This window comes from Atractosteus spatula, chromosome 9 (genome assembly GCF_055471065.1).
Source record: "Atractosteus spatula isolate fAtrSpa1 chromosome 9, fAtrSpa1.hap1, whole genome shotgun sequence".
In the NCBI taxonomy this organism is placed as follows: domain Eukaryota; kingdom Metazoa; phylum Chordata; class Actinopteri; order Semionotiformes; family Lepisosteidae; genus Atractosteus; species Atractosteus spatula.
The window spans coordinates 10,027,919-10,038,891 of record NC_142714.1 but is presented as its reverse complement, the minus strand read 5'-3'; the positions used below and the strand labels follow the sequence as shown (position 1 = coordinate 10,038,891).

Here is a 10,973-nt window from a genome sequence, read left to right as displayed (position 1 = left end):
AATAATTACAGCGAGAAAATCTAAAGTTCAAAGCTTTGTTCCCAGTTAACTTTGAACTTTTCTGTTCTAAAAGTAATTTGAATGAAAAGGCATTCCCCTCTTTCCATTTTCTTTTAAGTAAGAACCCGTGTTTTTGAGGCTATGTTGCTTTAGCTCATTTGGTTATGAAACCTTTTCACTCCAGTTTTTAATTTTTTACTCTACTTGTACAGAGCCAACTGTCCACCAAACTAAAAGTGCAACAGAACAATTCCGCCCAGGGTTAAAACCACTGGAAATACGCAAAGCTGAAGCTACAGTTCTCAGAAAGAAACTTTCATGGGGGTCTCTCTGTTTCTTTCACATGACTCATAAATACGACTCACTCTTCCTGGAAGAGCTTCATCCAGGCTTCTGAAGCCCACAGGAAGACTTGCTCAAGGGAGGTAAAGTTTTTTAATTTGTAATATTTTTTTTTTACTTCACAAGTAACTGTATGGATATGCTTTCATTAGCATTCTTGGACTTCTGTCAGAGTTGAATGCCTATTGTACAAGTCATTAACTTTTCCCAGTCTGCAAGCTAAAAACCAAAACGACTGCCAGGAAATCTAGCATTCCTGTAATAAGATGGAAATGCAAAAACAAAACAAAACATAATCAATGCACTCACTGTTGTCAAACAAGAGGGGTAATTAAAACCAGCCGCAGTAGTGATTGAATTAAATGATTGATTAAATGAAAGTAAATGGTCTAAATTCTAAATTACAACTTCTTTATCAGCTTACCTACAGGTAAGTGCCAAATGTCACGATTCTAAGTCTGTCGGGTTTTGATGCCCACTCATGCTTTTGTGACAAATTCCTCATTCTTTTAGCGTTTGTCCCTTGTGGTTCAGGGTTTTCTTTTAGGGCAGTGTAAATCTGACTCAAAAATTAAGCTGAATTTGTTTTGAAAGTAAAATGATGCAACAAGGTCATCTCACGTACTTTACATAACAGAGCTTGCTTCGTCACAGCAGAATTATTTCGTTGCACGGTCTCACATACTGTACTGCTGACCTTGCTCGATTTGAAAGCAAGGTTTACAAAAATGCACTCGCGGGTCTTAAATCCTACACCTATTCTACAGTACTTGAACGATTATGTAACCTTTAATACAAAGACACCCTGTCATCTTTTCTGGGACGTGTAATATTATTACCCCCTCTTAAGGAACCTAATATTAAACCTGCAAAATCAATAATAACAATGATATTAATAACGACTGAACCTAAAACATAATACAAACTTCCTAATATACATACAATACAACACATTCAGTCGTCTGCTTCAGTTTAAGTAAACGGGTCACGTTTCGTGGCTCAGTGCCATTACCGAACTCCAATTAGAGGGCCGTAAAAGGACAATGGGCGGGCTTTTCCACCGCAAAATACAATGACGTCACGAACGTTCCCCTGGCAACGCTTGCTGGATCCCGCCGTAAACTAACTCATGGAGTCGTAAACGAAACAGAAAAGAAGGAGTCTATAGCTTGTTATCGTCGTGATGCTGTGTTTTCTGCAGCAGCTTTTTGAAGAAAAGGTGTATATTTTCTAATCTGTTAACGTTTTTAAGCGAGCTGCCGACAGTGAGTAAGTAGGCGATGACCTTTACCTATCAATGCGGGACTTTGCGTGTCCGGAGGGATGTGGTGTTGGTCGCGTGTCGTGCGTCGTGTATCGGGAACTATGTCACAGGCCAGCAAGCTACAGTCAGAGCTCGGGCTGCAAGACATCTAGATAAGGCAAATCTTGGGTTAGTTTCTGCCGAAACGATTAGAATCTGTGCAAGGAGCGAGCAGGACTCCCTTGAACAGGACGTTAAACAAATGCAGGAAACATTTGACTCTTCTACAGTCTTCGCGTTTCTATAGTAAAGCGATAATATTTTGGTTTTTGCTTCCCTGGTCGTTATGTACATGCAGTGTATTTGTCAACGTGGGACGTAATTTTCTTTTACAAAGGGGTTAATATGCCGCTGCGAGAGTCGAATGGCAAAATGCATAAGTGCGATTATTTTTACTTATTGTGTAAATTGTGATTTGATGAACGAAATGCATTCTCGTTTTTGTACAGTAAGTGCTGAGTGAAACGGCCTTTAGTGTATCCGGCTTTTACACTGCTCGGACCCGAATCATTTTCCACTTTCATATTAGCTACGTCATAAATGCTATTTTAAAATTAAACTGCTTGTCGGTCTATGAGAAAACGAAGAACACATTTATTATTTTTATTGGTCTTGTTCGCTGTGGCCACAGTTGAAGATATTTAGTTCAAAGAGCATCGTAAGAGAGAAAGACTTTATTCTTTATTCAGTCTGCTCCAGTTTCCGAGATGTTTGGTTTATGTCTCTGGTGCAGTTTGCTACTGACGTCACTATTGGCCTTTGTGAATTCATTAGCTTTGGTATGTAAGGAGGAATGCTTTGTGTTCAATGCTGTAATGCGTTGTGTCTGGTGAAGCCGTATAACTAACTATGATTAACAGCATCACATAATTGCCTTTTCTCTTAAAAAATAGTATGAGATAATAGAGAAACGTACATGTTTCTTGGTACAGCACATTGAATGAAAGAACTGGAGAATTATACTTCTTCCTGCTTTTTCAAAACTCTTTAGATCTACTGCACGGCATTAAAACATTGTTTCCCCATTTATAGGCTCCTGCATGCAGGGAATGATTTACAGACTTCAAAGGCTGAACTCGACAAGCCACTGTGCTAAGCTGGACGTCTTTTCTTGGGGCTTCCAATTAAAGTTTGTCAGGATAAGACGCACGGCTAGCACACAAGGACGTGTTTTGTAAGGATGTACGAGACATCATGCCTGCTGCTGACACAGGTCTGCATGTGATGCTTCACTGCTGATGTTCGCCCCTGTCTTTGGTCCACAGACAGTCCCCTGAGTGAGAGAGATGCTCCTTGGCTGAACGCAGGGAGCCCGAGCAGCCATGAGTAACAGAGGGAAAGCAGAAAGCCACAGGAGGCTGTCAGCGGGGCTGCATGCTGACATGATGGACACGCTGAAAAACCTGCAGCCAGACAAGGGGAGGAATGAGTCGGAGCGGGACTCGGGATTCTCAGGTGTGTGCCTCCTCATGGCTGTCGTTCCTGTCATGATCCCTTCACATCTGTGGATGTGCACGGCAAGAAATAAATGTGGGTTCTGTGCTGGAAAGTGGGAACAAAAAGCATCATCCAGGTGGATGCTCCACATTGGTGGTGGTGGAGGAGATCCCCATTTCCTGTAAAGCGCTTTGAGTGGAGTGTCCAGAAAAGTGCTATATAAATGTAAGCTATTATTATTATTATTATTATTATTATTATTATTATTATTATAGAGAGAAAAAGACAGCAGGAATGTGGGTTCGGGGATGGAGGGGGCTAAAGAAAACACAAGAGGGGGTAGGAGGGGGAGAAAGAGAGGCACAGAAATCCAGGAGAGGTGAGGAAGGCAGGAATGGATAAAACAGAGCGATACAGCTCATTTTATGGGGATGCTGGTATCATCTGCTTTTTGTTCCACCTCCGTTCTCACTTGCATAGTTGCATGATTATTTCATCAGCTGCATCATTTGTAACACTTCTAGCCAGGCTCCCGGGTGATATCTGTGTAACTGTACCCTTGTATGGTGTAATCAACTGTCAAAACACCTTATGAAAAATATTATCCTTCTAATTTAGAAAATCGGGTTAATTGTCTGATTGTTCCTACTGAGGATGGAACAAAAACCAGAAGAGACCAGGCTCTCCTGAACTTGAAGTCCTGGTGTAAAGGAGAGGAGAGAAAGGTAGAGGTTAGGTGGTTGGTGAGGGCTGGGACATTGTTGTAACAGTGCTATCATGATACAGTGTCTTGTATTACTTTGAAGTGTACTTTTTCTAAAAATGCTGGTTTGGACCAACCAGGCAGGATTTGAAAGAATGCTGACAGTATTTCACAGGTTGGTCTTCTCCTCTTCTAAGTTGACTGCTGCAGTAGATGGTAATGCCTTCTGATAGGAACTTTGCCTTATTTAATATAGTTGTTTTACCTGCCCTCAGCTCACAGCGCTGACTGACCTGCCATATGTTTGACTCCCAGATGCTAGTTCTGAGTATCTGAGTGCGGTGGAGCAGACAGATGCTGAGGATGGACAGAAAACCTCAGCCCAGAGCATCAAGTCTAAGTCTCAGCTGCCACAGCTGGCAGTGATGGGGGGGGCTTACCCTGGCCTTTCTCCCATGATCATCATGAACAACGTCCTTCTGAAACAGGTGCAGAGGAGTTCCCTGTTTGTCCCTTTCAGAGTTTAGAATCTGTGCCGTCATTGACATGGCAGTGATATAGATTTATTGCTGTTTGTGTGTCTGATGTCTGTGTAATACAAGATGATCACTCCATTTTAATGATTCAAAGGAGCATAACCTGTTATGTGAGTGTGATTTCTCTTTCCTAATTTTCCTAACTAATTTTCATCATCTGATTGGAGAAATCATCAGTCCTTTTGCATTGTGCACAGTTCAACAGGGAGGGTTAGTGGTAGTGCCCAAAATATCTTCAGGTTTAGTAAATAATTTTTTTTGTGTAATCTGCATGTTAAAAATAGCTAAATGATTGCTACATTTGTCTGGTTTCAGGCAAGTAATTGCCCCCCTGCTGTGAAGCCCTGGGGCTTTCAACCAGCTATAGAAGTGATTCCCCAGCCTCAGGTTGTGTTCCTCCAGCCTGTCATTTCTAACGGCATCACAAACACGCAGAAGGGACCCCAGGACAAGAGGCGCCGATCGCAGAAGTACCTGCCCATCCTGAAATCCTACCCCAAAATAGCCCCTCACCCTGGGGAGAGCTCCTCAGAGAGGAGTGCGTCTGGCTCTTCGGAGCGGAGTGGTTCGGCCTCCGCCCGTGTGGACAGAGCCAGACACCGGCGGCACAGCAGGGAGAAACAGCTGAGTCGGCTGGCCAGCACAGCCAGTCCCACGCCATCCGGCCTCCTTCTGCCGCTGACGCCCGAGCCCAGCACTCGGAAGCACCACTCCTCTCTCCTCCAGAATGGCTTCTCGTCCAAAGCGGAAAGCGCTCCCTCGGGCGGTCAGCCCGCGCCGCCTGCATGCTCCCAGGAGGCGCCCCCGCCGGCACGCTCACCCGGTCTGGCTCCTGTCCCCCCCGCTGCCGTGTCTCCCTCTCGCACGGACCCGGACCCGGAAGAGAAGGGCTCCGTGCTGGAGAAGAGGAACAAGAGGAAGCGCTTCTGTAACACCTACAACATCCTCCACAAATCCGGCCTTCTGGGCATCACGCTAAGGACCAAGGAGCTGATCCGGCAGAACCGGAAGACGCAGAGTGAGCTGGACCGCCTGAAAGCGCACGCCGACCTCTTTGTGGAGGCCATCCGGAGCGGAGACCCTCAGATCTGGACTAAGCTTCAGCTGGCCATGCTAGAATGTGAGCCCTCTATGGCCGAGGATGGAGGCGAGAAAGAGATCCAGACCCTACCTTAAGACGCAGGAGCGCTAGAGGACGCCCCCTCCAGGGCGTAGAGAGACAGAGCAGCCCTTCGCCTAATTTGCCTGTGTTTGGTTGCTTTTATCTGTGATGCCTATGCCCTGGTGTGCCGACTGAGGCTTTCTTTGCATCTTGTAAGAGTTAAACGCACCTTAAAATAAAATGAACGATAGCTTGTAGCACCTTTATTTATTTGTTTTCTATTGGTCACTCTGGAACCTTGAGCAACTGAGCTCGTCATTTTCGGCTTGGTTTATCCTAATAGTTTGAGGGACAGTCGTCAGAATCTTGTCAGCCAAATGAAGATGAAGTAGCTGTGTTAGTCCGTGAACGCTAGTCACAGTCGTTCTTTTTTTGGGCATGGTGGGTTAAAAGGGCTTGTAGAAAATGTTGACCATTAATTTGGCTCTGGTAAGGGAGGATTCTTAGTGGCATTTAGTAAGCAGAATTGGTTTGGCGTGTTTTGGTTGTATGTTATTAGGGTCTCTACACTAGTTTTTTTTTTAAAATGCCATCTCTGATCTCTGCTAGTATGAAAGAATATGAAAGTTGGTGAAAAAAACAAAGAAAAATATAACACTGATTAAACAAAAACATAGCACCGTTTTATGATATATTTTAATAGCAATAATATACCATTACTTAATTTAGTGCATAGGATAATATCTATTAAATATTTGGGTTCCTAACAGAGTTTGCTTTTAGAAGTGTCAGTTCATAGTGCCATGCTCATTTGAAGTCCATTCATTTCCTGCAGTCTTGGTATCTACAGAATTAGGAAGGACCGCAAGGAGTTACTGATGTATCATGTGTATGTACCACTGGGATGTCAGCTGCTCAGATATCTTATCATCCAAAGCACTGACATACTCAGCACTGTCTTCGTAGTTCTGGGTACGCCAGTGCTGTGATGTAGTGAAATTGTGCAAGTGGCTTTATCTAGCAACGTGTCAAATACACATTTAGCAGGTGGATGGCATTGAATAACTTGTCTATCTCATTCAAGCAAAAGAGGGAACTTAAATGGCATAACTGTAGACTGAGACTGAGGTATTGCTGGCAGTAACTTTGTGCATCCATCTGTCATATGTTACTGATTTAGTTTTGCAAAAGCAGATATTTCCATATATCCTTTTTAAAGCAGGGACTTGTGTATATATTTTTAATTCAAATCTAATGTGCTTATGTTGATTTCATTTTTTTTGTTAAATATTACATTTGCATTCAAAATGAAGACAGTGAGTAACAGAATTTGCTAAACACTTTATTTTTCCTGAAGGCAGCCTTCACCTCATATGCTGTATTTTTGAATTCTAAAATGTGGTACCTTGTTCCTGAATGGAAGTGTATTCTGTTCAGTCTGTGCAAAACACAGTTACAGCAAAAAAGTGACAGTGTTACTTATTTTGAAAAGGATGAGATGAGATCGGTGATGCATTGTTAAATGCTTAAGTCTGGTTGCTTAAAGGTAAGGAACCTGCCTCTTGGTTGTTTAATTTAGTGTACTCCTAGAATAACATTTTGGGAGATCAAATTGTGGCGTGGTACCATGGTAACCCTAAGTTTATTTTTTGGGGTGTTATTTTGTGGGTATACTGTATATTAAAAAGATGCATATGAATTTGCTTCATTTATTTATTTAACACTGCTAAAAGGCTTTTGCTTCACCTCCAAAAAAAAAACAAGAAACTGAAAGACCTGAAGAATGCCACATGTATCTTAAAACATCTATACCCTGATGCTCTGAGTGTTGTGTTATAGAACTTTTTTTACCATGCTGTGCTTTTTGTTAAAATCATCTGGCCTGCACTATGTTAATTTTGTTTTAAAGATGTTTTTTAAAGTAAAAACCTTTTTTATGCAATTTTTCCTTTTACTTATCAGTGTTGCATTTCAGAATTTTTCCAAACTTTGCAATTCAGTATTTTGACATCATCCTGAACTAAAATAACACCTCTGTCATTGAGATTGGTTAGATTCTTTGAAAAAAGTGGGAGTGATTATCATGTCACATTATATCCGCTTCACTTTTACTCTGAATGCATTGATCAGTTTAATTTAAATTTGTAAAAACAAAAAATTGGATGTCTTATTTCACCATCTCAAATCATTTTATTCCTTTCATGTCTGCTTTGTCAATTTGTAATCCTCAATACACTGTGATTTTTTAAGTATTTGATGATTATATGGAATAGGAGTATTTTATTGTATTCCAGTCTGGGGTGAGTTTTGACTGATGATCTCTCAAACAACAGCACATTTTCAGCTTGTTGTGTGTTACTGATATGAAGAATTTTCATTCTATTGTAGCAGGTTGTCACATTGAGATTAAAAGTCTCTTTTGTAGAGACCTAAGCAAATAAAAGAAAACGGAAAATAATTACATTTTCAAGTCCTGTCAGCTGTCATTCCTATTTGTCTGAAGGCTAATGCTTATTCTTATAGACAATATGGAATTCTTAGTATATTTTATCTAAGATAACTTCATCCGTCTTTTAAGTAAATGATCCTTTTGTTTGCTTTGCTTTTTGTGATACTTTGTATTTTCATTTTATTTGGTTTTCATTTGGTAACCTAGAGGGTTAACCTAGATCAACATTTAGAAATGGAGCCTTCATGCTAGACAATTTTAAATGCTTGCAGTCATATATATTGTAGATGGTAGGATATCTTTGTCTTCATATGATGTTTTGGAAACCATCATGCCATTTCTGTCCTGAGCTCCATTGATAATTGTGAAAAGGAGACGCTTGTTAAAAAAAGTGTCATAGGTTGAATCTAGAGTTTGGGTGGCTGGTTTGGATTGCGAGAAACTGTCAAATAGCAATAGTTAGTCCATCTGGATTTTTAAGAAGAAGCTTCTTAATGCCATTTAGAGGCATTAGTTTTTATTCACCTGTAATGTCTTGCCTTGTACTGTTCAAAATACACATCATATTTGGACTAATGTTGTATAATCCTGAGATCAACTACCTCACTCATTCTTGCAAAAATTTAAACAGCATGCCTTCTGTACCATTTGTTTTCAGTTTAAGCACATGCTTCTTAGGCATTAACACATTGCTTAATTTCTTTGTTTCTAAGTTACATTTGTCTTCTTTTTATATTGGTCATCACTGTACATTTTGTAATTAACTGCAGCATGAAATATTAATTAATGACGTCGTGTATTATATTTGTTTTCATGTTATGCCTTGGGTGTTAAAGCTTCCATTAATTCATTTTTGTAGTCATGTAACGTTGAACTTGGAGCTTAAAAGTACCTTAGATTACCTTAGATTTGATCATTTGCATCTTCACTGGGGTGTTGGCAGGTCCAAAATAATGTGATTATCTTCATCCGCTACTGTCTTTTATTAGAACATGATATTGTATATTAACACAATGTACCCTCAAGATAAGGTCAGTTACCTATTTATAGTGGGGAAAATCCCAGGGTGATTGTAAAAATCTAAATCTCATCCATGCTGGGTAAAAGATCACTGTGTGTCATGCCTCTTGGAATAGTTTGAGAAAATCTTTAAAAGGAAACTGAAAGCCCTTTTGGCATATGAAAAACTTTGTTTTCAAGTGTCATTTATAATCAGGGATGTGAACATGAAGTTTATGAAAAATGTCTTGCCCAGTCTTTTATATTGATTCTTATCGACTTTCCATCTCTGTTTATGTACAGTACAATAAGGAAAGCAAGTGCTGTGAATGTTCTTTAAAGGAGAGCACTTATCTTAAATGTATTCTTCTGTATCCTGGTACGCTAGTGTTTGTTCTGTTGAAGTAGATTAGCCGCTCTGCAACTTCCATACAACCTAAATCCGAAAGTGATTGTGTAATAGTAGCAGCTGATTATCTTAAACTGGTATCTGAATATAAACTGTGCCTCCACGTTTGGCAAGCAAGAGTACGCAGTATCTCCATGGCGTTTTTTTTATATAAAAGTGAAACATCACGCACAAAAGTTTTCCATCTGATTTATGTCATTGTATGAAAATTAGGAATCCTGAATTCAACCCTTGTAAAGCTCTGTGATGTAAAACATACTGTATAGTAATGTGAATATTATTTGGGAGATGTATAGATTTTGTAAGGGTTAGCAAATATTTCATGATGCATTTCTGTGTTATGAATATGTTTCTGTGGTTTTAAAAATGCTGTCTTCTGAAGATCTAAAGATGATTGGCAAATATTTGTTTTATCCAAAGCAAAATGATGTCTGGTAATTATGCTTGAGAGATTTGCAGGAGGTAATGATGTTACTCTATGCAACCCTCAGAGAAGGCAGAAAATGCCGCAAAAACATACCTGTTTTTATGACCTTTCATTTGTTTATTGAAGTGCACTTTTTTGTACTTTTTTATTAGATTGTTTGCATTGACGTTTGCTTAATAAACTAAATCGTTTTTCTAAAACTTTCTTCTAAACAATAGTTCTATGTTGACTTCCATTCTAACAAGATAAATATCTATACAAAAGTGTTCGCATGCAAATACAGGCAATGAGAAATAAAATAGTGTTTTTAATAAATCACTTTAACGTAGTGCTTGAACAGAAAACTAAAAAGCACATCCCTTGCCACCAATGTTCTTGAAACCAACCGTTTCAAGCTCGCTTGCTCAGGGTCAGCTTATATCTATTATGTACTCACATCATGTATAGCAGCGGGCTTAATCCACTTTTCCCACCAATAAAGTGTTATACTGAATTGCATTGCAAAAATGGATCAGTTGAACATCATTCAGCAGACATCAATTAAGCTCTTTATGTGTGAAGCTAGCATGTTCTCCTTGTGTTCTGTTAGGTTTTCTCTTGCGCTTCAGTTTCTTCCCACCTTCATCAGTAAATGCTTTGTTAATTGGTGGGCTGGCATCCTGTCCAGTATATAGTCCTGCATTGTGCCCTAAGCTTCCAGGATAGGCTGTGTTTTTGTGATCCTCTCTAGGAATGGGGCAGTGTTCTGTTATTGGATGGATGGAAGAGTAAGTGTCCCTCTATTATTATTGAAAGAAAGAAATTTTAATCAGAAAAAAACCCATCACTAGACATACTTTAAGTTGGGCAGGCTGTTGAGGTGAATTCAGACAGAAGAAAGAGGATCCCAGATTCCTCTATGTAGAGAAGGAGACCTACATCTTGCCCCATTGAAGAGCAACACCCATCTTGGTGATGCACAGCAGCCTCTGTGTGTCAGCAGCCCCAATACACAACAGATCAGCAGTTTCCCCAGTCACCAGACTAAGTAAATTGGATATTGCTATATTGTAAAAGTTAGACTTTTATCACTAGCTTCAGTGCTATAGTCTGTATTGCTTTAACAATTTACAGTCGGTCAAAACAGGGGATCCAATTTGGTAGCATCAATTTCAGAAATCGAGTTAAGCCTTCTTCGGATGCAGGCAGGACCACCAGCACCAGATTATTGGAAATCTGTGAGAAGTACGACTGCTGTCCTCTGCTACAACAATCTTGTGCTGTGGC

General features: G+C 40.1%; 1 protein-coding gene across 3 annotated transcripts; it reads left to right on the top strand.

Moving 5' to 3' along the window:
• The first annotated feature begins 1,485 nt into the window (after positions 1 to 1,485).
• On the top strand, positions 1,486 to 9,907 carry cipca (CLOCK interacting pacemaker a). 3 transcript variants are annotated; one of them, XM_088925623.1, is made up of 4 exons: positions 1,486 to 1,607; positions 2,911 to 3,100; positions 4,101 to 4,273; positions 4,637 to 9,907. In XM_088925623.1, exons 2-4 carry the CDS (start codon positions 2,968 to 2,970, stop codon positions 5,495 to 5,497), a joined length of 1,167 nt encoding a protein of 388 aa, XP_088781749.1. In that variant the 5' UTR covers positions 1,486 to 1,607; positions 2,911 to 2,967; the 3' UTR covers positions 5,498 to 9,907. The 3 variants fall into 3 exon arrangements, with proteins under 3 accessions (XP_088781749.1, XP_088781747.1, XP_088781748.1); XM_088925621.1 differs by having other exon boundaries at positions 1,486 to 1,611; XM_088925622.1 differs by lacking the exon at positions 1,486 to 1,607 and adding an exon at positions 1,620 to 1,774.
• The last annotated feature ends 1,066 nt before the right edge of the window (positions 9,908 to 10,973 follow it).